This window comes from Giraffa tippelskirchi, chromosome 4 (genome assembly GCF_054371585.1).
Source record: "Giraffa tippelskirchi isolate mGirTip1 chromosome 4, T2T-mGirTip1v1.2.pri, whole genome shotgun sequence".
Classification (NCBI taxonomy): domain Eukaryota; kingdom Metazoa; phylum Chordata; class Mammalia; order Artiodactyla; family Giraffidae; genus Giraffa; species Giraffa tippelskirchi.
Window position 1 is genome coordinate 95,467,192 of NC_137278.1, and position 27,681 is coordinate 95,494,872.

The 27,681-nt window shown below is 46.4% G+C and overlaps 2 protein-coding genes across 7 annotated transcripts in view; both read right to left on the reverse strand.

Moving 5' to 3' along the window:
* Positions 1 to 472: 472 nt before the first annotated feature.
* On the reverse strand, positions 473 to 5,603 carry RPL31 (ribosomal protein L31). Of its 2 annotated transcripts, none has more exons than XM_081591533.1 (5): positions 5,512 to 5,603; positions 4,994 to 5,100; positions 2,103 to 2,228; positions 847 to 959; positions 473 to 537 (listed from the first exon to the last, which is right to left on the reverse strand). In XM_081591533.1, the coding sequence occupies exons 2-5, from the start codon at positions 5,098 to 5,100 to the stop codon at positions 506 to 508; spliced, it is 378 nt and encodes a 125-aa protein (XP_081447659.1). In that variant the 5' UTR covers positions 5,512 to 5,603; the 3' UTR covers positions 473 to 505. The 2 variants fall into 2 exon arrangements, with proteins under 2 accessions (XP_081447659.1, XP_081447660.1); XM_081591534.1 differs by having other exon boundaries at positions 5,338 to 5,522.
* A 3,769-nt stretch (positions 5,604 to 9,372) lies between these two features.
* Positions 9,373 to 27,681, reverse strand: part of NPAS2 (neuronal PAS domain protein 2) — a 195,786-nt gene continuing 177,477 nt past the window's right edge. For 4 of the 5 annotated variants that reach the window (XM_081591527.1, XM_081591526.1, XM_081591525.1 and 1 more), the window contains 5 exons: positions 22,374 to 22,565; positions 21,000 to 21,175; positions 20,042 to 20,134; positions 13,294 to 13,459; positions 9,373 to 10,777 (listed from right to left, as the gene is read on the reverse strand). In XM_081591527.1, coding sequence (XP_081447653.1) covers positions 10,610 to 10,777; positions 13,294 to 13,459; positions 20,042 to 20,134; positions 21,000 to 21,175; positions 22,374 to 22,565 — 795 coding nt within the window. In that variant the 3' untranslated portion in view covers positions 9,373 to 10,609. The remainder of the gene's footprint in view (positions 10,778 to 13,293; positions 13,460 to 20,041; positions 20,135 to 20,999; positions 21,176 to 22,373; positions 22,566 to 27,681) is intronic. The other variant, XM_081591529.1, reaches the window with a different exon arrangement.

The following is a 27,681-nucleotide window of genomic DNA, read 5'->3' on the forward strand; positions in this document are numbered from 1 at the left end:
GGCACCTCTTTATGCCATTTAATCCACATCAGTGATGAAACATATAGCCTGCAACACCTTCGTTTCGGGCTCAATTGAACATAACGTTTGTTAGTCCTTTTAAGAAAGGTTATCTCTGACCTTTAGCTCCATGTGGAAATGGCAACCCACTCCAGTATTCTTGCCTGGAAAATTCTATGGACAGAGGAGCCCGATGGCGTTGCAAGAAGTCAGATAGGACTGAACAACTGAGCACAAACCAGAAGTAAAAACACCTCATCGGATTACCAAGTAATTGAGCTAAAAACGACAAACGGTACCTCTTTCATTAAATCTAAGACCCTCAAAAGCCTACCAGTTTAGTCTTTTAAAACTCCTGGGAGAAGGGGCCCAGGCCTGGAAATGCTCTCCAGATGACCCTGTAACTGAGAAATGCTTTAAGATACACAAGCCTACTTTACCTCCAACTAGAAAAAGAAAATCAAGATGCAAAGGCAGTTCGATAACTTTATTGGATCATCAGCAATTAGTTCTCATCCACATTGACCGTCTGTAGATCTGCAAAAGAAGCGACAGCTGATCACCTTCCACACCCACACCCCATCCCATCCCACGCTCACACAAAAACCTTTTCTGCAAGGGCTTAGGTAGGTATTATTCTGAATGACCTTTTCCAACCCAGATACAGACATGTTCTGTATCCTTTTCCATTTTCCCACACCATAACACAACTTCAAAAAGGTTTACTGACTATGCCTCTTACATCCCTACTGGAAGGATAGAGAGACATAGGTAAATAGTATTTGTTGAACAAATGAACTTAGGTTATAATACGGCCAAGGACTTAAAAAATGAAGTAGACCTTACTTTTGAAGGTGGTGACGGGCACGTAGGTAACCAAAGTGTAGAGCTTGTTTGGCGAGTCTTCATCTTCATTACGTTTTCTCGACAACCGCACACGGATCCGGTATGGGACATTCCTGAAAAACAGAAAACACAGGTGTCTTGGGATGTGGAGGTAGAAATGGCAACCCAATACAAGAATACTTGAGTATTCTTGCTTGGAGAATCCCATGGGCAGAGGAACCTGGCAGGGTCCATGGGGGTCTCAAAAAGTTTGACATGACTGAGCATGCTTGGGATGTACCCGTCTCAGCTGGCAGCCACCACGGCCACAGCAGTGACCTCAGCAGAAATGTCAGCGCCGTGTGTAAACGTTGGCTCTGGGAGCTGTTAAATCCCAAGCAGCACTAGGTGAACACGTGCGACTGTCAAACGGTTCGTTTCCAGGCCTCACGCACACAGTCCTCCTCCTGGCTCACCAACCTTCTCAGCAGCATCACAGCTGACTGTATCTGCTCCTTCGTTGACCCGAAACTTCTCTCAGTTCACGGGACACCCTCCTCCCCATCTCAAGGGAGTCCACAAACAGCTCCTTCATTAGACACTCCCTACCATGACAGCCCACTGCGGGGCTAAAGCTCAAGTCCCTGTCGTTGCATCCAACCCCAATGTTAAAAGACCACCCAGATGCAGACAGCACCCCCAGGCTGCTTGTCTCAAACCCTCCAGTCCCTGCCAGCACCACTCACCCGGCTGGTCCCACTTCTACCCTGGCCCCTTAACTGTCCTTTACAGTAACCCCCCAAATCTGCCTACAAGCAGGGCTTCTCCGCCTGAGCACCAGAGACCTGGCCGCACCATTTCGTGTGTGGTTGTCCGCTCTGTGCACTGTGTAACTGCTGGGAGTCTCTGGCCTGTAGCCACCCCCACTGTGGACACTGCTCTTCGGTTTAGAGAAAGCCAGACCCCACACCATGACCGACAAGGTCTGTCTGCTGCCCGACTCCATCCTCACTCACTGTTCTCAAATCACACCGTCTACTCCACTGTAACCAACTGCTGTTCCCAGGTCACGTTTCTTCTCTTTGTGTGCTGTGCTTACCTGACCTGCACATTGCTGACTCCTTCAGGTCTTAGTTCAACACCAGGTTAAAGAGCTTCCCCACAGATGATACCCACTCTCTGAGCCACTGCTACATGATTTTTTTCTTATACATCCATGTGCATCAGCTTAGTGGAATGGTAAAAAATCTGTCTTACAACACAGACAACTCGAGTACCTGATTCCTTTGGCCCAGACAGCTTTGTTGAGCCTGGTGTCGATGCGCACATCCGGGGTTCCCATCTCCTTCATGGCAAACTTCCGGATTTCTTTGAGTGCCCTAGGAGCGCGCTTCTTGAAGCCTCTGAGATTCAAAAGTAAGTGAATGAAGTGAGTACAAAATTAAATGAAACACACAATACAGCGTGTTTCCATAAAACAAATCTAAACTAAACCTCTAACAATGCAGGAGCAATTCTTCACCACTATGTCATGCCCACCAATTACAGAATGGTAATCTTCTATGCACAATGTACTTTCAGTAATGTAGAACAAGGACTCTGTCTATGATCCTTAAAAGATGCTAATATATACACTGCTCAACACTTTCCTGATAAAGCAAAAATACTCTCAAGCTCTGATCCCATCTGCCACAGAGAATATATAAGAAAGAATGTTAGAATGTGCTTGAACACAAAGCACACAACACTGAAGTAAACACTATGTCATCAGGTTTCGGCAATCATTCAATGCTAATTTAATTAAAGGTCCCTTATTAACTTGGTCTATGATTAAAGACAAGGGGCCTGAAATGGACAGGTTTCCTCTCAAAAAACAAGGGCAACACTTAGTGCTACGGATTTCTCATCATGTGTCACGTACTATTAACCTGTTGTTTAGATAGGGATACATAAATTCTTTGAATTTCATTCTTTCAGTTAAATACAAAATGTGAAAAAGCCGAACTCTACTACTGGCTGAAATGGTCAAGCAGTTGGTTAAATGAACGCTATTCCAAGTGGGGCAGAGACCAAAAGTTAAACAGGTGCCTCCCCCCCAGATTGTGAATGTCAGAAAGAGCCATGTCAGTTACCATATCTGCCCTCTCCCCACTCTACCCCTCACCATCCTCTTTGAACCCATATAACAAGCTCCCTTCACTCACTTAAATATTTAACCATCCAGAAAAAACATGCTACAAAGAAAAAAACCAGAGAAAGGAGAGGAATAGGGAAGGGGGGCTGCATGTTTAAGTTAAGATGGCCACAGATACTGAAGTCAAGATCCAAAGATGAGGGCACCTGTTTAGCTACCTGTGACAAAAAGCATTATGGGGGTGGGTAAGACTAAGCTCAAACCGTTGCCCTGAATCAGGTGCTTGCCAGCTATGATTAATTAAGTGGCCAACCCATGTAGAATCATAGCAGAACTCTGGCCTCTCAAGATGGTAAGATGGGAAGCCAATGGAGGGTCTAGGAGCAAAGCAGCCCAGGTGTTTTGGGGTGGAGGAGGGAACCAGGAGCCCATCAAGGAAACAATTCTTGTTTCCTTGGTGGTGGGACCAATGTAGTCAGGCTGAGGAAGGAAGACCCAAGAGGACATGCTCACTTGCCAACAAAAAAGGGAAGGCTGCAGGGAAACTGGAAAGTGAGCGGGGGCGGAGTGGACACAAGGAGTTTGGTTTGGGGTTATGTAAAATTTGAAATGCCTATTAAAAAACACTTGCATACATCCTAACAGCAGCTGGACATATGAGACCCTAAAACTAGTTGCTATTACCATAGTTAGAGAAGGGTTGAGTCCTGGACTCAATATTAAGAGGCTGGCATGTGAGGAGAAACAGAGATCAAGGAGGAGCAGCTGCAGAGGCAAGAAAAATGCAAGAATGTGGAATCCTAGGGAGTAAAATGAAGAATGAACAAAGAACTGCCAACTGTTGCCCATCAAGAACTAAAAATGACCCATTCATTTAGTACTGTGAAGATCTTCACTTAGGCTTTTGTAACAAAAATGCCTGAAAAACTCATCCAGCTGCGATGGCTCACACCCACTCTTTTAAGGTCTGGTTAACTGTGTGGCCTGTAAAACACCACCCTATGACTTACTCTTCACCCTTTTCTCTCTGGATGCCTGTCTACCTCCTCCTCCTAAGCTAGGAAGGCAGGATCTTTTGGTTTCCTATTGAACCCGCAGAGCCCAAGACACACTCATGTGCTCCCTACCATGAATCCAACACGCCCCAAACTGAAAGACTCCACATCCACAATACTCCCTGGCTCACACATGATCACACCTGGCCGGAAGTGCCAGGCCCAGTGGGGTCGCTGCCACATGTAGGTCCCTCACAAAATCAGCTGTCGAGATATAGGAGAGACCGACCAAACCAGTCAAGAAATTTTTGCAGTGCAACGTCTGCTGTTAAAAATACTCCAAACAGCAGCATTCAAGAAAAGATGCGGTCTCCATATCACTCGTCAGCACCATGCGCAGAAAAGGGAAGAGAAGCACTACAACCAAACCTCCAGAGACCAACACCAAGAACCAGGACGTTGGAAATCACCCCCAATATTCCTGTGTATCGCCAATCCACAACCTCCAGGCGTCCTCCCAGCAGGTAACTCCACCGACACATCCTTTTCTGGTGTCGACAACAGCTTCACTCCCTGGCATCACGACTCTCCCTGTGTCAGTACCCATCTGTGTGGGTCAGGGAATTAAAGAAACCGCATCACATCGTTCCCGTTCTGGGCCGGTCCAGCCTCAAGTAACTAGTGAATTTGACTACAAAGACCTAGACACATCAGCGTCCCCTCCTGCACAACCTTCAGGCCTGCCAGGGCTTTATTCAACGACAAAGCAACGAGGTAAATGGTTTAAGCACTACCGTATTTCCCCAAGCTGGCTCTCCCAGAAACCTTACCGTTCTAGCTCCCGTTTCTAGGTATCAACTTCTGAGACATTACCCTTTAAACCCTATAAACCTTAAACAGGGTCCATAGAAATCAGACTTGAGCTTTCGCAGCATTAATGAGTAATTTCTGGCCCACTCAGCCTTCAGGCTAGACAGACTCAGAGACCACCAGACCGTGATTTCGGGAGCCCCCAACGGCAGGCCGCAAGGGTACTCACACTCCATGGATGCGTTTGTGAATGTTGATGGTGTATTCTCTTGTCACCACCTCGTTGATGGCGGACCGGCCCTTCTTCTTCTCGCCGCCCTTCTTTGCGGGAGCCATCTAAACAAACCCAGGCGACAAAGCAGCTCAGGGCGAGTGCGACAAACCTAAGTCAAGGCCTCCTTCCCGGCCCGGCCTCACGCAGCCGCCCTCGGTACGGTTTCCGGCGACAGAAAGTCCGGCCAGTCCCTGAAGCCCCAGGTCGGGGTAGACAAGCCGGCTAGCCCGCGGCCCAAGTATCCGTATCCCTTAGGTGCCCCCGCCCCGGAAACCCCTGCAGCTCGGGTTCCCCCAAACCTGGCCTCTCTCCCTCTCAGGCTCCGGGAGCCCTTAAATGCAGCGTAGATTCCCGTGCGCCGGGGATGCGGGCTCCCAGGCCAGCTCAGGACAGAGCCTGAAGTCCTGGTCAGCACAATCCAGTTAGAGGATGGCGCCAGATTACTGCAGACGAGACTCAGCAGCCATACTCACCCTGCAGGGCCGGGGTTGGAAAGGAAGAGCGCGAAGGATTGTGGGCGAAGGAAAGCAGCCTCGCAAGTACAACTTCCGGGTTACCTGGCGTCGGGGGAAGGAAGAGGCGCTGCTGTGATGCAAGCAGCGCGCGTCGGGGGGAAAAGGCGTGAAGGCCTCTGGGGCGGGGCCTCGAGCGTCGCGCTCTCTCTCTCTCTCTCTCTCTCAGCTTCCTGTCGCCGGTCCCCGCGTCCTGCGCGCGAAAGAGGGTGGGAGGGGCTTGCGGTTCGCGTTTAAGTCTTCAGAGAAAACGGGGTCCTGGTCCCCAGGTGGAGGGGGGCAGGGTAGGGAAAGAAGATGCTCTTCTGTTTTTCCCACTCGCTCAGTGATTCGGCCAGCATTGCCTGAACCTGTGTGCCTGGTTGGCAGCCCGGAGATGACCTACGCGGATGCCGACCTGGACGGAGCCGGGAGCCTTTCCCGGCGGCAGCGATCAGCTAGCTGTAGAGGTGCAGAGGAGCCTAGGCTAGGGGCGACGAGGCGGGCAGAGCAGAGGTTTGCACAAGAAGCGTTTCGAAATTAAAAGCGCCAGTTTGTAACTGACTATATGAAATGTCAATTTAGGAGACAGTAGTTGATAAAATCACCTTAGAAAGGGAGAGTAAAATACTATGTGCAGTCTATTATATTGGAGAAATCAATATGATTTCGTGACCTTAAACATGTTTTTAGCTCTATCACAACAAAATAACCCAATAACAGCAATAGAAGCAGCGCTTTTATCCAACAACTGGTGTAAAATAGGCACCTTGAAAATGAAAAAGGAGGAGGAACCTGATGGCAGGAGGTTGACAGACTTCATGAGTTGACAGACTGCATGGCCAAGTCCCGGGTCCCCATGCCAAACCCACGGGTTCAGAACTCTGGACCTTCCGTCTGCTGATCAGAAACTGCATTCTCTTCTGGAGGGGCAAGGGCATGGTAAAATCTTTCAACCTAGGAAGGATGTAAAAATTTTGAGGGTTGAGTTACTGAAACCCTAGAATAGTATGTTAAAACTGGAGCACGTACATGTATGGCTGAGTCCCTTTGCTGTCTGCCTGAAACTATCACAATACTTTTAATCGGTTCTACTCCAATATAAAATTAAAAGTTTAAAAATATAGAAAATAAAAATAATGAGAATTATAAAGAATTCTCCAATCAGGAAAGGAAAAAATAAAAACTGGAGCACTGAGAAGGTGTTTGGATGAGTCTGGAGTAAAACACAAGTTAGCTCTGTGATAGTCATAGTTTGCAACTAGTTTTGATGTAAAGATACTCAGTTTTGTTATATTTTGTGGGTCCTTGTACAACTTTTAAGAAATCTGTATCAGACAAGATTTTACTTTTATACCATGTGTTAATATCTAATCTCTTTTCATCACTGGATAAATTTTTTTTGTAAATTCCTAAATATTGATTTATGTGTTGTTTAAGTATTATATGACTAATAGGGGAAATGTTGAAGTGAAAGTATTAGTCCCTTTAGTCTGACTCTGCGACCCCATGGACTGTAGCCTGCCAGGCTCCTCTCTCCATGGGATTCCCCAGGCAAGAATACTGAAGTGGGTAGCCATTCCCTTCTCCAGGGGATCTGACAGGCAGATTCTTTAAGGTCTGAGCCACCAGGGAAGCCCCATAAGTCAGTAAATTGGTCATTAAATGGTGTACAATTAGTGGTGACTGTATCTTTCCATGTCCCGAATCCCCTATGACAGAAATGGACTTAACCAGCATGGAGGATACAGTTTTTCAGTTTGTCTGGATGAGTGGGGTCATGGCTGCACTGAAAGAGATGGAGACACTGGGAGGGGCAGATGATTTTAAAGGATTCAACTACATTAAATTAAGGAACTTTTAAGTGCGTATAAAGTGGTTACCCAAGTTGGAGTATATATTTTAAGGCACGTATTATTTTACTGAATGCGCTGATGGGTTACCCTGCTTCTCCCATAGCTAGACATTGGCTGGATAGAAAAAAATCCTAAAGAAGATTTTCCTTTTTCTTTTTTTCTTTCTAATGAGGTTTTTTCCCTGGAAAAATAAAGGTGTTTCACAGATACCACAAGGCTGTATATTTCAGCCATTCAGTCAACCATGTTATGCTTACAGAAGTATGCTGTTGTTTGTACTATTGCACATAGGCATCGTATGAAGTTCATATGTGTGTATCCAAAAAGCCACACATGCTGTTACTCTGGAAGACTCAAATTAGTTATTTGTCTCGGTTATTAATGGCTGACTTTAAAACCTCCAGGCTTCACATAAAGTGAAGAGAGAAACTTAAGCAATTTTTTTACTGAACACCCACATTTTACCAGATAATTTCAGCCCGAGTCCAACATATCATGGCTTAGCATGATCTCACAGTTGGCCAGTTCACCATATTGCCTGTATAAACAAACAAACAAAAAAACTAATATAATGGACATTAGTTGCCGTTAGAGACAAGATACTACATTTTAGTGGAGTTAGTTTAAAATATTCTAAAACTTGGTATATTTCAGAGTTCATATTTCAGTCACTTCTCATGAGCCAAGATTTTATAGTTTCTAAAAGAAAGGTCATGACAAGTTTGCAAAACAGTCTTTTAATCAGCACAATTAAATGAATCAAAAGTTTAAGGATTAAACTTCCCCTGACGTTATGTGGGTTTAAAGAAATTTACTCAATAAGAATTTTCTGAGTTTACCCAGACTATGGACATGTGTAAAGTTTAAGCAATACTAAATTAATTCAGCAGCATGACATAGTCCACCCTCTTCTAATGGTTTCCGGCTGGAAAATCCTACCAAGAACAAATATGCTATTTCCATTAAAAATTTGTTCTACTTAGAAGTGCAGATTCTGACAGCCAATTAAAATACAAATTCTTTTACAGAAAGATCAGATCTGGAAATCTTTGAATTTACCAAACAGTTAAATTCCAAAATAGGTAGTCTAGTGTCACACAGAATTTTTGTTTTAAAAAGAGGGTCCATTTTGGGTTCCTTGAAAGAGTAAATGATCCTAAGATATGCAAAATTTTTAGACTTACCTTTTTTTCAGGTAATTCATATCACAATTGTGTGAATAATTAAAACTCCTTTTGATGTATTTATGTGGCAGCTTCTTAGGCCATTGAAAACTGATCCTGGCCAGAGAATGGAAAGGAGTTTTCTCTCTTTTACAGGGAAGCAGGTAGAAACACGGAGTTCCAGTGATGGAACAAGGAGAGGAACTTAGTTCTCTTGGGCCAGCCAGCGTTCTGCTGAGTGTTGCCATCTCAGTGATTCTCAGTCTCAGTGTGCCAGGGCACCCTCACGCCAGCGTGCTGAAGCCTCATGGAAAAGGGGGTGCTGTCTGCTGTATCTCCCCTATCCACGTGATGTGTGCTCAGGTCTCCCACACAGACACACAAACCCTGGGTGCATCACTGATACATAAGTCCTGGCAAGCAGGAGGCCATGGAACCCCAGCCCAAGTGAGTTTAATTATGGGCTATACCTGCTTCTGTGGATAATGGCTTGGTCATCTCTATGGATTATCCATGTCTCTTAAGTTAGAGATGTTTTCAGGAACTTTTTCTGGTTTTGTCAGTTTGTTTTGCTATCATTTCTAAAAGAACCATTGATTTCTTCTGGCACAATCTTTAAAATAAAGATCAGGATCCCAATAGGCTGAGATGCATGTGAGCTCAAAAAACCTAAGGCCATTACCCAGATTATTGTTTGCTCGCTCCCACCTTTTCCGCATTTTTGATTATCCTTAGAAATGTGTGGAAATTAAAAAAAAAAAATGTTTACTGACGAAGAGAGGTATGAATGCATCAATAACAAGGTACAGAAACTGCCTCAAAAGGAAATCGTACAAATTTGTTAATTTATTACAAAATGTCCACTCACAGAAATACACAAGAAACCTTTTATCCTTTTATATTTTGGGAAAGGAACTGGTGTCTCAGATACAAAATAATTTACACAGAATCCATACAATTTTATTTTATATAGAAATAGGTCCTTATTACAACGGCTGTACATTCACTACACTTCGTCTTATAATTACATAAAATCTTCTCTTTAGAAACATCTCAACAAAACATACAAAAAAAGCAAAGTGCATTTTTGAAAAGGAAAATCCACTCCTGGGTCTCGGTCAGGAAAGATATGTAGAAAGCTGCAGCATCCTCACTCTGAGGGCCAGCATGTGGGGGAGGGGAGTTTCCTGGGGTCCTGCCTGGCCTGTAAAACCTTCCCCTTCACAGTCCTTGAGTCCTGTCAGAATCCCAGAACGTCACCTGCAGGATTGTACTTTGCGTTGAGTCCACCTTTGTAGTTGCAATCACGGGGAAGTCAACAGGAAACAGTCCAGTGTTACATTCAGGAGAAAAAAAAAAAAGCCAATCACCAGAACGGTGTGGGGAGAAGAATCTCATTCCATTAGGGTTTAGGCGGGAGGGTGGGAGGTGGGGGGCTGCAGTCTGGTTAATAATGCCCAGCTTTACTATCTGATTGGAGGGCTGTTTTTGTTACTGGGGTCTCCGTGTGAAGTCAGGAAACCTGATTTAAAAAAAAAAAGGAAAGTGCCTAAGTTATCTCCTTCTGCAGCTGTGCAAATTAAGACAGAAACGATCATCTAAAAATAATGAGAAAAAAAATCATCTCTTCTCTCCTTTCAAGACATCGCTGACCCGGTGCTTCTCCGAGGAAAGAGGATCAGGAGAGTGAAGGCCAATGAGCATGTGCGCACGTGGCGCAAAGACTGGTCCACGCTGGGGGAGGGGCGATCCAGCAGAGATGCTCCCACTCTAAGCTGAACAGAGTGACGCACTGATGCGCTCAGCTGGGGACCGCGGTATGGTTGTAGAATGTGGCTGTGAAGCACAGGGAAAAGGGAAACAGGGCCAGCTTCCCTGCTCACTCACGTCCGTGCTGGCCACCGCCCTCGGACGTGGTCACCACCCAGGAGCTCTGAAATGGATGCAGCGTGCACGGAAGTTGGGGTGTCCTTTAAACTCTTCTCCCCAACTCCCTGGCCACCCGCCCCCTCATCCGTCCATTGGTTAAAGCTGATGTGACCCAACCAAGGTGCCCGGCCACTACCGGGGCGGCTGCTGGAGGCCTGAGGACTCAGACAGGCTGCTGACCCTTCGGGCTGGGCGCGAGGACCCCGGCGTTGGGTAGCTCAGGGTCCCTGGCTGTTGTGAGTAGGTGGAGAGAAGGAGGGAGTCCTGCCGCTCACTGTGCAGAGAGGTTGGCACCTGCACCTGGAAAGAAAGGAACCAGCTCCAGGGAAGGTTCTGGGATTCAGGGACTCCTTCCCTAAATGGCTGGGGCAGTGATGCAGTCCTCCTTAGATTAAAGGGTCCTCCTCCCCTGCCTGGGGGCCTGGGGGAGTGGATGCCCAGCTCTCAGGCCAGCACTAGGGGTTCCTACTGGCCCGGTGGCTGGGGGCCTAGGCTGCAGGAAATGGTTTCTTGAACATATGCACAGGAGCCCCCACATAGCCTGTGTGGTATTGGACTGGAACCCAACACCACATGTACATCATTGCCGGGACAGCATCCAAACTGGCCTGCAGTCCACATACTTTTCACTGGTGGTCCCTATTTCCAAAACCACTTCCAAATACTGCCATCTACCAGGAAGCATCCTAATGTGAAGCACAGAAACTCACTAGGTTTTCCTGGTGCCTCAGATGGTAAAGAATCCACCTGCAATGCAGGAGACCTGGGTTCAATCCCTGGGTTGGGAGGAGCCCCTGGAGAAGGGCATGGTAACCCAGTCCAGTATCCTCGAAGCCGGGAATATCCCACGGACAAAGGAGCCTGGGGTTGGGGCTACAGTCCACAGGGCCTCAAAGAGTCAGACACAACTGAACAACTGACACACAACTTCAACTGGTCAAACATTAACTCTGGAATCTTCAATCTCACCTCGCACTATTCTCAGCCATGAAATCTCTCCTCCAAGGAACCCCATCCACCCTGTTTCCAAAGCTGTGCAAGGCACATCTGCCCCTCTACCTTGGCTCAGGCTGCTTCTGTTGTTGAAACGTCCCCCCACACCTCACCCTCAGCCATCCACAAGTTGAGTGTTTCCGTCCCCACTCCTCGTCCTTTTTTGACCTTGGCCCCTCAGCCCCAGTGCTCCATTGGCACTGACCCAGGCCTGGCAGCTCTCTGTGATGTCCCCTGCCCCCTGCCCTCAAGGTCCCTGAGTGCTCCTTGCATCCTTAGCCCTGCATCTGGGTGGAACAGGCACCTGCAAGCACGCTGGTGGCTCCCGATGAAGGAACAGATGGGCAGCCTCTAGCTCTCCCGCATCAATTCCCATCCCAGATCACTCCAGGGTCCTGCAAGCTGACCAGGGAGCAAAGCTGAGGTCCAGAGTTAACTCCCACTAAGACGTGGTGTCAGGGAGATCTGAAAACTATGCCATAGCTGGTTTAGCCGCTTTGAAATTCAATTATAATCTAGAACTCGAGGAGGACTCTGCATGTTGGTCACCCCACACATTCACCTATGGCTTCGAGGATGCCCAAGCGGGGCAGGCGGGGGTGGTGGAGCAAAAGCTACACTGTGCCTTGTGGTAGGGGCTTGAGGCTGTGGAGGAGGCCCCACTGGACAGGGTCAGGCTGGGACAGGAAGGGGTACATGGGCATGTGTGGGAGGGAAGGCCAGACTCTGAGCAGACACTTCTGTCCCATCTGAACCCCCAGCCACTGGCTCACACCCCTTCCTTCCAGTGCGTGTGGCACTTGCTTAAAGTAAGAAGTGACCACAAGATTATATATGTACAACAGAATATCACTCAGCCATTAAAAAGAATGAAATAATGCCGTTGGCAGCAACATGGATGGACCTAGAGATTGTCTTACTGAGTGAAGTAAGTAAGAGAAGGAGATATATTGTATGACATCTGTTATATGTGGAATCTAAAAAGAAATTATACAAATTAACTTATTTACAAAACAGAAACAGACTCACAGACTTAAAAGAGAAGGAACTTACGGTCCCCAGGGGGGACGAAGGGAGAGAAGGGATAGTTAGCGAGTTAAGGATGGATGTGTATGCACTGCTGCATTTAAAATGGATATCCAACCAGGTCCTACTGTACAGCTCAGGGAACTCTGCTCATTGTTAAGTGGCAGCCGGGATGGGGGAGGAGTTTGGGGAAGAATGGATATATGTATATGTATGGCTGAATACCTTTGCTGCCCACCTGAAACTATCACAACATTGTTAATCAGGTATACTCCAATATAAAATAAAACGTTTGAAAAAAAAAAGAAGTGACCACAAGGAAACATGCCCCACATTTTCCTGGAAAGCCTCAAATTCACGCAATGTTATCTCATTCATTTAAAGGAAGTTTGATGAATCTTTAAACATGATGTAATTTTCTACTTGTATGAGATACTGCATATAAACGCACTGACAAGTCCAACAAACATGGCAATCAGTGTCTGATTTTTGCTCTAAAAAAGTGTAGACACCATAATAAAAATTACTTTTTATAAAATGGACCTTCTTAGTGCATAACCACAAGAGGCAAAATAGCTGCTTCTAAGTTTCTCGCACTGCATATACATAGATTTTATCAACTTGGAGCATGATAAACTTTAGAAATGATAAAGTTTCAAATATGAATCTGTCTGAGGCTTATTTTGATACTGACGCCTAGAACCCCGTTGAAAGCCTGGAACGGAAGGAAGGGTCCATCAGACCTGGGCTAGGGGCTCAGCCCTGTCTCCCCCTCCCCAGGCATGGCCCAGCCCCACCTGAAGAAAGTGCGGAGGCTGCGGTTGGGCCTGTGCAGGCTTCAGGGGTGACGGCTGGGAGGTGGGGAAGCTGGGGTGCAGCCCCATCAGCAGGACAGGGGTGGAGGCGCTGCTGCTGGTGGTGTGCACGTCCGGGTTCTGAAACACAGCCTGGCTTGGTGGATACCTGTTTGGTGACACACAGAAGAAGAAAGACCTTTACAAAAACTATTGACATGGACACCAAGAACACGGATGACAAGAGGATGAGCATCACTCTATCCATGCAGTGAAAACACTGCCAGAAAAAAAAAAAAAAGCTGCCAGAAAAATCTTTGCAAGTCCTATGTCTAATAAGAGGTCGATATCCAGCTGTATATAAATACGATTTCTAGAACTCACCACCACAACAAATGCAAATAACCTGGTTAAAAAATGGGCATAAGCTTGAGTAGACACCTGGAAAGAAAAGGTACAAATGGCCAACAAGCACGTGAAAAGAGTCGTTGCTGCTGCTGCTGCTAAGTCGCTTCAGTCGTGTCCGACTCTGTGCAACCCCATAGACGGCAGCCCACCAGGCTCCGCCGTCCCTGGGATTCTCCAGGCAAGAATACTGGAGTGGGTTGCCATTTCCTTCTCCAGTGCATGAAAGGGAAAAGTGAAAGTGAAGTCGCTCAGTCATGTCCGACTCCTAGCGACCCCATGGGTCTGCAGCCTACCAGGCTCCTCCACCCATGGGATTTTCCAGGCAAGAGTACTGGAGTGGGGTGCCATTGCCTTCCCCGAAAAGAGTCGTTAGGAAAATGTAAATCAAAACCAAGTGAGGATTTCCCTAATGGCACAGTGGATAAGAATCTGCCTGCCAATGCAGGAAACAAGGGTTCGATCCCTGGTCGTACCACATGCCACAGGGCAAACTAATCCCCACAAATGTTACCATGGCAAAACTGGGAGAGTCAACAGTGTTATCCAGCATGCTGTTGGCTTCATTGTAAACAAACAAGGGCAAGATTCTTGCCAAGAGAATTAATGTTTGTATTGAGTGTATTAAGCACTCTAAGAGCCGAGATAGCTTCCTGAAATGTGTGAAGGAAAATGATCAGAAAAAGAAGGAAGCCAAAGAGAAAGGGACTTGGGTTCAGTTGAAGAGCCAGCCCTGCCCATCAACAGAAAATTGGATTAAAGATTTACTGAGCATGGCCTCGCCCATCAGAGCAAGACCCTGATTCCCCCACAGCCACTCGCTCCCATCAGGAAGCTTCGATAAGCCTCTTATTCTCATCCATCAGAGGGCAGACAGAATAAAAACCATAATCACAGAAAACTAACCAAACTGATCACATGGATCATAGCCTGTCTAACTCAATGAAACTATGAGCCATGCCATGTAGGGCCACTCAAGACAGACGGGTCATGGTGGAGATTTCTGACAAAAGTGGTCCACTGGAGAAGGGAATGGCAAATCAATCACTTCAGTATTCTTGCCAGATCATGAACTCCTTATTGCAAAATTCAGAATTAAATTGAAGAAAGTAGGGAAAACCAATAGGCCATTCAGGTATGACCTAAATCAAATCCCTTATGATTGTACAGTGGAAGTGACAAACAGATTCAAAGAATTAGATCTGATACACAAGGTACCTGAAGAACTATGGACGGAGGTTCATGACATTGTATAGGAGGCAGTGATCAAGACCATCCCCAAGAAATAGAAATGCAAAAAGGCAAAATGGTGGTCTCAGGAGGCCTTACAAATAGCTGAGAAAAGAAGAGAAGCTAAAGGCAAAGGAGAAAAGGAAAGTTAGATCCATATGAATGCAGAGTTCCAAAGAATAGCAAGGAGAGATAAGAAATCATTCTTAAGTGATCAATGCAAAGAAATAGAAGAAAACAATAGAATGGGAAAGACTAGAGCTCTCTTCAAGAAAATTAGAGATACCAAGGGAACATTTCATGCAAAGATAGGCTCAATAAGGACAGAAATGGTATGGACCTAACAGAAGCAGCAGATATTAAAAAGAGGTGGCAAGAATACACAGAAGAACTGTACAAAAAAGATCTTCATGACCCAGATAACCACGATGGTGTGATCACTCACCTAGAGCCAGACATCCTGGAATGCAATGTCAAGTGGGCCTTAGGAAGCATCACTAAGAACAAAGCTAGTGGAAGTGATGGAATTCCAGTTGAGCTATTTCAAATTCTAAAAGATGATGCTGTGAAAGTGCTGCACTCAATATGCCAGCAAATTTGGAAAACTCAGCAATGGCCACAGGACTGGAAAAGGTCAGTTTTCATTCAAATCCCAAAGAAAGGCAGTGCCAAAGAATGTTCAAACTACTGCACAACTGCACTGAAATCATATGATAGCAAAGTAATGCTCAAAATCCTCCAAGTTTGGTTTCAACAGTATGTGAACTAAGAACTTCCAGATGTTCAAGCTGGATTTAGAACAGGTAGAGAAACCAGAGATCAAATTGCCAACATCTGCTGGATCATAGAAAAAGCAAGAGAATTCCAGAAAAACATCTATTTCAGCTGGTAAAGAATCCGCCTGCAATGCGGGAGACCTGGGTTCAATCGCTGGGTTGGGAATATCCTCTGGAGAAGGGAAAGGCTACCCACTCCAGTATTCTGGCCTAGAGAATTCCATGGACTGTATAGTCCATGGGGTCGCAAAGAGTCGGACACGACTGAGCGACTTTCACTTTCTTCTTCATTGACTACGCTAAAGCCTTTGACTGTGTGGATCACAGCAAACTGTGAAAGAGTATTCCCATTCTTAAAGAGATGGGAATACCAGACCACCTGACCTGCCTCCTGAGAAATCTGTATGCAGGTCAAGAAGCAACAGTTAGAACTGGACAAGAAATGATGGACTGGTTCCAAATTGGGAAAGGAGTACGTCAAGGCTGTATATTGTCACCCTGCTTATTTAACTTATATACAGAGTACATCATGGGAAACACTGGGCTGGATGAAGCACAAGCTGGAATCAAGATTGCCGGGAGAGTTATCAATAACCTCAAATATGCAGATGACACCATCCTTACGGAAGAAAGCAAAGAGGAACTAAAGAGCCTCTTGATGAAGGTGAAAGAGGAGAGTGAAAAAGCTGGCTTAAAACTTAACCTTCAGAAAACTAATATCATGGCATCTGGTCACATCACTTTACGGCAAAAAGATTGGGAAACAATGGAAACAGTGACAGACTTTATTTTCTTGGGCTCCCAAAACACTGCAGACGGTGACTGCAGCCATGAAATTAAAAGACGCTTCCTTCTTGGAAGAAAAACTATGACCAACCTAGACAGCATATTAAAAAGTAGAGACATTACTTTGTCAACAAAGGTCTGTCTAGTCAAAGCTGTGGTTTTTCCAGTTGTCATGTACAGATGTGAGAGTTGGACCATAAAGAAGGCTGAGCGCCGAAGAATTGATGCTTTTGAACTGTGGTGTTGGAGAAGACTGTCGAGAGTCCCTTGGACTGCAAGGAGATCCAACCAGTTCATCCTAAAGGAAATCAATCCTGCTTATTCATTGTAAGGACTGATGCTGAAGCTGAAGCTCCAATATTTTGGCCACCTAATGTGAAGGGCTGACTCACTGGAAAAGACTCTGATGCTGAGAAAGATTGAAGGCAGGAGAAGAGGATGTCAGAGGATGAGATGGTTGGATGCCATCATCGACTCGATGGACATGAGCTTGAGTAAGCTCCAGGAGTTGGTGATGGACAAGGAGGCCTGGCGTGCTGCAGTCCATGGGGTGTCAAAGAGTAGACACGACTGAGGGACTGAACTGAACTGAAACTACTCCAGTGCACCACAACTACGGAGCCTGTTTGCTGCTAATACTGAAGCCCTCATGCCCTTGAGCTCGCATGCTGCCATTGCATCTATGAACCTAGTGCCTGTGTCCTGCCACAAGAGCAGCCACCACAATGAGAAGCCCTGGCACTGCAACAAAGAGTCTCCACTGCTCACCAAAACTTAAGAAAGCCGTCATGCAAGAAAGACTCAGCACAGTCAAAGAAAAAAAAAATCAAACCGAGGTATCATTTCATTACAATACCATTAACGAAGAAAGAAATTGTACATAACAAGTATTGTTGAGGATGTGGAGAAATTGGAACACTTGTGCACTGTTGGTGGGAGGGTAAAATGGTGTAACTGCTGTGCAAAACAGTGTGCTGCTGCTAAGTCGCTTCAGTCGTGTCCAACTCTGTGTGACCCCATAGATGGCAGCCCACCAGGCTCCCCCCGTCCCTGGGATTCTCCAGGCAAGAATATTGGAGTGGGTTTGCCATTGCCTTCTCCAGCAAAAACAGTGTGAAGTTTCCTCAAAAAGTTAAACTTAGCATTACCATGTGATCCAGCAATTCTACTTTTGGGTATATGGCCCAGAGAAGTGAAAGTAGGGGACAGAAACAGTTATTTGTACATCCATGGTCGTAGCAGCATTATTTACAATAGCCAAAAAGTGGAAGCAACCTCATGTTCATTGATAGATGATAGATAAACAAGGTGCAGTGTATATAGACAGTGGAGTATCATTCAGCTTTAGAAAGCAAGGAGGTTCTGACACAGGTTACACCATGGGCGAGTCTCAAAGACATTACACTAAGTGAAATAAGCCCACCACAAAATACAAATACTGTATGAGTCCACTTAGATGAGATACCTAGAGAAGACAAATTGATAAGAGACAAAAAGCAGAAGGCTGGGGGCAGAGTGAATAGGAAATTAGGGTTTAATGGGGACATAGCTTCAATTTGAGATGATGAAAAAGTTCTGGAGATGGACGGTGGTGATGGTTGCACAAAAATGTGGATGTACTTATGCCACTGCATTGTACACTTAAATATAGCTAAAATGGGAAATTTTATGTTATATGGAATATATTTATATATTTTTTAAAGCAAGAGTAGTTGATGATAATGGCCAGGTAACAAGGGGAATGCCCTTTGGGAGAACTCTGGAAGAGTCCAGAGCAGGAGAGAAATTGCAAGTGTTAGCCACTCAGTCATGTCAGACTCTTTGCGACCCCATGGACCATAGCCCACCAGGCTCCTCTGTCCATGGGATTCTCCAGGCAAGAAAATTGGAGTGGGTAGCCATTCCCTTCTCCAGAGGATCTTTCCGACCCAGGGATCAAACCCAGGTCTCCTGCGTTGCAGGCATATTCTTTACCGTCTGAGCCACCACGGAAGCCCATCAATAATTTAAAGATACTATACAGGGAATTCCCTTGTGGTCCAGTGGTTAAGACTTCACCTTCCAATGCAGGAGGTGGGTTTCATCACTGGTCAGGGCGCTAAGATCCCACATGCCTCCTAGTCAGAAAACCAAAACATAAAACAGAAGCAATACTGTAACAAATTCAATAAAGTTGTTAAAAATGGTCTACACATAAAAAATCTTTTTAAAAAAAAGATACTATAGAGAAGTCCATTTATATTTTTAGAAGTGTTCTATCTCTACATGGGTCGTTTTATGGTAACAGGCACTGGGGATTCCAAAATTTCAGGGGCCTGTGCGTGTGGGAGACAGATTCTGACCTGCCCTAGAAAATGGAGAGTTAGGTCATGTCTGGAGGAGATGGATGGGGAGATGTGGATGGTATAAATTACTGGGTTGACCGAAAATGACAGTTTAGATTTTCCAGAGGAAAGAATTTCCATTTTTGCCTAGTTTCCTGCATTTGAAACATCTCTGGAAAGTGATGTCACAAGATTCTGTGTTTCCACTTATCTGGATCATTTAGAAAGAACAGTCCAAAACCAAAACCAACATCCCGCGCACCCCTCCAGGCAACTGAGAGCATCATCAAGAATTTAAAGGCAGTTTCCTTGCCGTGTACAGCTCCCTCCACCCCCAATGCCACCACCCCCACCATCATAGGGTTTTCATGGATGTAGGTATGGGCCCCAATCTTCAGAAATGCTCAGTAATCATCACTATTACTATTATTACTGGAGGAAGACACAGGAAAAGGACTCCAAGCAGGCAGCCCCCAAGTCATGGAGGGAAGGCCCCTGCGTCTGGGCACAGCAGGCCTCATTAGCTAGCCCTGTCCCAGTGAACTTCTGACGCAAATGAAACCAGTGTTTATATGACCACGGTGTCTGCTTTATTTCAAAGGGCTTAGAACTATTTTCCAGTGGCTTTTCAAGGATTCACTCCTCTGGCTCCAGGAAACCTGTCCCTTGTAATGAAATTGGCTAAGCACAGCTGCTCCGGGTACTGGGGGTGGCAAGCGAAGAGCCCGGAGCGAGGAGAGAGAGAAGGCTACATGTCTGGGAGGGCAGAAGGGCCCCACGTCTGCACAGGGTCACAGTTCAGGGCACATCCCCGGAACCACAGAGCAACAAGCTCGTGTGGTGGAATCTGCCAGCATTGGGAGGTCAGCCGGAGCTACACAAGGGCCCTGGGGAAGGGGGACAAGGCTCTCTAAGACTCCGTTTACCTGGGATGTTACCCCTTAGACCCTTAGATGGGAAGATAGTGATGAACTTGGCATGTAAAGAATTGTTTCCTTCAGGTCTTGTTCTCAGCCTGGAATGCTGACATGAAGTTTTCTCTCTTGACACAGGAAATGGAGGAAGAACAGCTAAGGGGAGGAGTCCTTTAGAAAGGTGTGGGCACATGTGGATCCTCCCTGCAGTGCCCGACTCGCAGGGGGGCGGCTGGTCCAGGCAGATGAAACCCTGCAGCCTGAGACCACTCAGTGTGGCTCTCTGCCCCACCCTTCCCCAACCGGGGCCACCTACTTGACTTGCCGTCCGGTCCTCCCGACCTCTGAGGGCTGCCTCGCATCACAGGATCCGGGCATCATGGGCTGGATGGGCTGGCTCAGCAGTAGCCTTAGAGCCGAGGAGGAGAGAAATGGGAGACTGTGATCAGTACCCAAGCTGAGGACCCGCCGGCCAATCCGCACCTGCCAAGCCTCACTGGACCCTTTCTGGCCAGCCCCACGGAATCCCTGCTGCTCTGTTCTGGAGGATCCTTAATGTAGCAGGTCTCTTCCTCTGCCCATCGAGACCCCAGCCCTGTCCTGTCACTTCATGAGCTGAGATCAATTGCAGAGTTGATTAACAAATGAGTTATTTACAAAACAGAAACAGACTTAGAGAACAAACTTATGGTTGCCAGAGGGGAGGATGAGGGGATAGTTGGGGAGCTGGGGATAGACATGTATGTAAGGCTATATTTAGGATAGATAACCAACAAGGACCTACTGCATAGCACAGGGAACTCTGCTCAATGTTATGTGGCAGCCTGGAGGGGAAGGGAGTCTGGGGGAGAGTGGACACATGTATATGTATGGCTGAGTCCCTTTGCTGTCCACCTGAAACTATCACAATATTGTTAATCAGCTTTATGAAAAAAGCGAAAAGTGTTAGCTGCTCAGTCATGTCTGATTCTTTGTGACCCCATGGGCTATAGCCCACCAGGCTTCTCTGTCTATGGAATTCTCCAGGCAAGAGTACTGGAGTGAGTTGCCATTGCCTTCTCCAGGGATTGAAACTGGGTCTCCTGCATTGGCAGGCAGATTCTTCACCAGCTGAGCGACCAGGGACTCCAATACATAATAAAAAGTTCAATTAAAAAAATTGCAGAGGATTTGGAGTCTATTTGTCTAAACTCTGCCTCCATCTTCAGCAGAGAGCCAAGATGAACAGTGTAAAACTATGTCTCAGTTATCTTTCCAACAGGGACAGTCTATACCTGAGCTGCCGGTCATGGCTGAAGTCCGGGCTGGGTTGGCCCTGGGGGGCCTCCTGGGAGGCGGAAGCTGGCGTGGTCAGGCTCAGAGCTGACGGGAGTGCAGTGGTGGTGCTGCTAAACTGGGGTGTCAGGCTGCTTCCTTGAATCATCTGTGAGCTTCTCAATGGCTTTGGACCCTGGAGCAACCATCAAAACAAGAAAGGTAAACCTTCAGCTCAACTCAGGTGTTACCTCCCCAGAACCTCTTTCTTTTACCCGCTTAGGCCTTTCTGAACATTTAGGACCCACTGACCATCATTATGATGTTTTCATGTTATGACTGGCTTTCCTGTTGGACTGTAAGCATCTCAAGGATTCTTTAAACCCTTTGGGATTTAAAGGACAGTGCCAGGCTCGGGGCAGGCAAGCCATTACTGAATCCATGATTGTTATTTAGTTCCTAAGTCCTGTGCGACTCTTGACAAATTCATGGACTGTAGTTAGCCAGGCTCCTCCTCCTCTTGCCTGGGATTTCCCAGGCGAGAATGCTGCAGTGGGTTGCCATTCCCTTCTTCAGGGGATCTTCCTGACCCAGGGATCAAACCCACGTCTCCTGCATTGGCAGGTGGATTCTTTATTGCCGAGCTACCAGGGAAGCCCAAACCCATGATTATGTGTATAAATAAAAGAGGCTTCAGGAGAAGCTGTATCCAGCCTTCTAAGCTGTTATGGTCTGGAAGCAGGGGCTCAGAACTTCTTGAACCCATTGTGTTCAAGTGGCACTGACTGACGGGTGACCCTGTCAGACTGCAAGGTCACTGATGGCTTGTAGTAAGCGGTAATGACTGTGAGAACAGGGCTTGAGAGGGAAGCTGGAGGACCAGGAGGAGCATGGTGACTCTCCAGAAAGGGATGGTAAACAGAAGTGGATAACTCTTCTCCCACGTGTGCATGCATGCTAAGTTACTTCAGTTGTGTCTGACTCTGTGCGACCCTACGGACTGTGGCCCGCCCGATTCCTCTGTCCATGGGGATTTCCCAGGCAAGAACCACCTGGGAAGCCTAAAGCCAGGGGTGATGATGGGTACCAAGGGCACATGTGTGCCCATTTGTGGGGACGTGTGCCTTTCACCGTGCATGTCAGAGACAGCCACTTCTACCTCCAGCCAAGCTCAGAGTCAGAGCTGCAAGTTCCAGCTGCATGATACCTTTAAAGCATTTTAATACACTGATAAAACACAGAAGGGAACCAATAGAACTTGGGACTTCGAAGTGACAAAGACAAGAAAAGCCCCATCATGATTATCCAGCTCTGGTCATAGGAGAAGTAGATTTCTGGCTCGTGAAGAACATCTGCTGGTGACAGGGACTGAGACTGGAGATGAGCACATTTACCTGGGTCGATATCACACTCGATTCTCTTAACAGGTGCTGGTTTGTGATCTGGGCAGAGGTTATCTGTCCTGGAAGCTGCGGGCTGGCCACAAGCTGGGGACCTGAGCCGGACCTCTGCTGGAGTTGCTGCTGAGACTCCGGCCGCTGGGCACTGCTGAAGCTCAGGGATCCATCTGGCTGCTGCAGAAACATCTGGAAGCACAACAGAAACACCGTAAGGCTGCGATCACTGCCCTCACGGGCCCGCATCTTCTTTGTATGGCCTGCCTATCCTCGGCATAATGGCAGCTTTCTTACTTGCTCTGACCTCCCTGGGAAGGTTCACCCAGTAGATGTGGAGACACTGAGTGCCTGGGAGGCCACCAGCAGAGTTCATGAAGCAGAGAGGGGCAGCCGGTGGCATGGATGCTGACTTGGCCCTCAAGAAGGCTCTGGTCTAGTGATGAGGGTCTAACAGTGTGAAAGATGCTGAGCCCCAGGTATGCCACTTGACATTCTCATTTAGTCTGTACTGGCTTGTCACGTTCTTATTAGGAGAAACACCTTGTGAATGGAAGGAATAACACAATCATGGGGGCACAGGGTTGGCTGACTAGTGGTGGGGGACGCATCGTCCTGGCAGTAGGACCTATGCCTGGGCTTGAATCTCTGACCAGTGATCACCATCTGTACCCATCCTATGGTTTGTATCGTCCATCCAGCTCCCAGCTGAGAGGGCAGTTCTGCCCTGGTTAACTGGGTTTGCCTGTGCATTCCCAGGAAGGCAGGTAAGTCCAAAGGATGACATGACATAACATCAAGTCCATGAACTTTAAAATGATGTTTAAGAAAAAGTTTTACAATCACCACACTAATCTCTATGTGTTATTTAATATGTCTCAGACATTCAATAAGCTGTGCTATATCAGCCTGGTAGTTTTAATGGCAAAGGTTTAAGAGAATTTGATCCAGTTTGTAAAGAGTGTTTAAAAGGTTATGAGAACCTTGGTCTACTTTGTTTATAAATTTGATGTATCCAATTTAAAACAATTCCTTAAGGACTTCCCTGGTGGCTCAGTGGTAAAGAATCTGCCTGCCAATGCAAAGGACACAGGTTTGATCCCTGGTCTGGGAGGATGCCACTTGCTTCATCGAGTAACTAAGCTCGTGAGCCTCAACTACTGAGGCCACAAGCCACAGCTACTGAAACCCATGCACCTACAGCCTGTGCTCCACAAGAGAAGCCCCCGCAATGAGGAGCCTGCACACCCCAACAAAGACAAGTCCCCATTTGCCACAACTAGAGCAAGACTGCTTGAAGCGACAAAACCCCAGAAAAGCCAGAAATAATACATAAATAAAAAAATTTTTTAAAGAGAATTCCTTAAGGGCCCAGCCAGGACCATGAAATGTCTGAAAGGTTAAGCTATATTAAATTTGTAAATTAATGGTTTTCATAATGAATGTTATTTACCATTTGTTAAATTTATAAATTAATTGAATGTGAACACAAGTAAAAGCACTGGTATTTTTGGCCACATCAGTAGATTTGTAAATAAAATGTAATCTATGGATTGACTGTAAAGGTTTAAGAAAGAGAAGTTTAGTAATTTCTATCATACTTTAAACTTAAGACCCGTGACTAGCTCTTTTTAACAAAAGTTCCTCTTGGGCATTAAAAACTGGTATTATCTGTATCGTGGGCTTCCCTGGTGGCCCAGACGGTAAAGAATCTGTCTGGAATGCAGGAGACCTGGGTTCAGTCCCTGGCTTGGGAAGATCCCCGGGAGAAGGGAATGGCAACCCACTCCAGTATTCTGGCCTGGAGAAACCCACGGACAGAGGAGCCTGGAGGGCTATAGCTCATGGGGTCGCAAAGAGTGGGACACGACTGAGCAACTAACACTTTCACTTTCATTATCTGTATCAGATTCTTGACAAGCAGTATCCCACTCCATTTCAGATACTTAGCTCTGAGGGCTGAAAGACTCTCCCCCTGATCGTCTGGAACTTTACCCCGAATTCCTGCATTCAGGTGGCATAACCTCACACCCAGTATGGAACTGACATGCTGACACGTGCTGGGTGACAGAGTGGTTTTGGAACAATAGCTGTGGAATCATGCCAGGCAGATGCTTAATCAGTTAGTTCCAGCATCTGCTCCATAGGGTGTGTCAAGCCCTGAGCAAGATGACCATCTAATGCCTTTCCGGCCACACCACCAGGCAGGTCTCCCCACTTTCCTTTCTGCCCCAACCCACCAGAAAACCCTGCAATTTTGACTGAAGGCTCTTTGTCACTTTAGAAGTTAAGAAGAATTTTCTGGGTCTCCATCCTCTCAGATCCAATACCCGAATATTCAGAATTAGTGCTTTACACAACCTCAGCGAGCTGGCTTACTCATAGCACACGAGGTAATTTACACTTCAGCAAAAACCCGGTATTCAAACTAAATAACAAACATTTTTCTGGTGGGATACAATTAACCTTCTGATTAGAGTTCAGACAACTGCAACCTTTATTTATGACAGGCAGTATCAATCTAGCTTAAATCCAACAGACTAGTTCAAATTCCAACCCCACCACATACTAGTGGTATTAACTTGGGCAATTTTCAAAACTTCAAATTGACTGTTAGTTTCCTCATTAATAAAAACAGTAACATTAACACCATATACCTCATAAAAGATTTAATGGAACTTGTGCTAAGGCATAATCCTAAGTGCTCAGTAAATGTTAGGGAATAACAATATTTAAAATAAAAAAGGAGTTCCTTTTGCTCCTTTGCCTCTTTAGGCATATAAAAACTATCTGAGGACCTCCTTGGTGGCCCAGTGAGTAAGAATCTGCCTGCCAATGCAGGGGACACAGGTTTGATCCCTGGTCTGGGATGATCCCACATGCCATGGAGCAATTAAGCCCATGCACCACATCTACTGAGCCCTCGCACCCTAGAGCCTATGCTCTGCAACAAGAGAAGCCACCACAGTGAGAAGCCTGTGTACTGCAACTAGAGAGTGGCCTGGGCACAGCAATGAAGACGCGGCTCAGAAAACAAAAAACAAACTTATCTGAGAAGTGAAAGAATAGAATAAATAAATGAACAAACAAATAGATCAAGTTTTGCTCAAAGAAGGGAGACTGTTTATGCTTGTATTAAGGCAGAGACTGGTGGGTCTGCTACTCTGTCCCATTGATGTATGTTCTCTGAGGGCAGAAACCTTATTCTGTTTATTCCTGTGCCCCCACAGTACCTAACCAATTGCCTGGAACATACTGGGTGTCTGCTAGATGGATGGATGGGTGGATGGATGGATGGATGGAAGGGTGGAGGGGTGGGTGGGTGGTGTGTGGATGGATGGGGGGATGGATGGTGGATGAATGGGTAGATGTGTGGACAGAGGGATGGAAGGAAGGGTGCAAGGATGGACAGATAGAAAGATGGATGAAAGAACCAATCAGAGAATACATCTGCCATTGCCACAAGTGTCCTTCTCTATATTTCTTGGCGTCGCCAGTAGAGGGCACGAGTGCTCTCAAAAATAAATTAAGAAGTGACCTCCCAAGGACGCAGGGGTGACAGCTTTTCAGCTGAACAGCTCTCTATGTAGCACCCTTCATGATCCCATCTAGGTGCAAACACCACACCCTGAGAACGTCTCCCTCATAACCCAATCTTTTTTGGAAAAAAAAAATATACTTAGCAAGCATCTCAGGCCCACATAGTTTCAATGAAGCTCCAAGCCAATGGAAAAAATCCACTGAAGTTAGGAATAATGGACCTGGGGGGAGTGGGGAAGAGGTAGGATTTGCTACCGTGCATGTCCACGCCCCTGCTTTAGTGACAGTAAAGGAGAATTGTATGGCTTAAGAAGATGACTTCTTTTTTTTTTTTTTTTAGAAGATGACTTCTTAACAGTGCTCTGGAGTCAGTTTTATAGGAAGCCTGAGGAAAAATTTCCCTAATTCAAGTGGGCAAAGTCATCTGAGAAAAAAAAAAACTTTAATTTTCCACCAAACTAATCCTACTACTCACATGTGGTTTTCATTGTTCTTATATGCTTAGCTTTACAAAGACTTATTATTACAGAACATTTCAGAAGTATAGAAAATAGATACTGTATAATGAAACCCCATATATCAATGCTAAGCTTCAGCAATTATCCACATTTTGCTCATATTTAATCTATCCTCCCACTTTTTTGGGGAGGATTGGAGTAATTTTTACTTGCTTATCTTTTATGCTTGACTCACTTATTATTATTTTTTTAAACATCATATTTTCGCTGAACATTTCGGAATGTATCTCTTTAAATCCCTAAACGTGCAAAAATACATGAAAAAAGACCGAGGGCTCGTTCTCTGGTTTGACTGTGGATTTCCAAGCTCATTGGAAAATTCCACTGCAAAGATAAGGTCAAGGGAAGAAACCAGCGGAATAACACGGGGAGCTCTGGTGCTCATGTCATCGCTCACAAAGCTCAGGTGCTAGACCTTGGGGGTCAACAAAATGCACTGTCAGGAGGAAGAAAAATAATAACGCTTCATACCAGCGAGCAAAAGAGATAGCCTTGTGTCCCTATCACTTGAGAGTTCAGCTTTGAAAATAGAGAAGTCTGGGCTCTGAGGCGGATGTTCATCCACCCACCTTGCTTTTAGTAGCTTCTGGCTCAGTGCCCGCTTTCTGGTAATGCAAAAATTCCATTTAAGTCATTAGAGTCAGGAATTCTAGTCACTGGACCCTGGATTGGTGAGGATCAAGATCAAGGTACTTTGATGATCCCTTGTGTCTTCACATAAATGCTGCAGTATTGTCCCTTGGCAACTTGGGGATGCCACTCAGGAGGTTGGGGGAGCATAGAGTTGGGGGCGGAGCACAGGGCTGTGGGCGGGGCGAAGGGTTATAGGCGGAGCACAGGGCTGTGGGCGGGGCGAAGGGTTGTGGGCGTGGCTGGCCGGTCCAGAGGCACGGAGCAGGTGCACCTGACTAGGCTCCTCTGCCTTAAGGGACCGGAGGGGCCAGGCCGGGCAGAGAGGGCAGCCCCGGGTTTATAGCATATGTAAAGCCCACCAGGAACCTCTGTGGGGACCCAGGGAGGCAGGACGGCTGGCTCTAGGAGTCTCCAGGCTGCCCAACACCTTTGTACTATCCTGTGTTCATCTCAGTTCAAGGTGTTATGTCCACAGGAGAGGTTGCCTGGATGGTGGGGGCGTGGGGGGTGGAGTGGACGGCAGGGTCAGTACCCTGGCTATTTCCCTCAGGGGTCTCTTCTGCTTCCATCTGTTCCCCCCTAGGCGGGTGCCAAGGCTTACCTCACTCAGGGCAGAC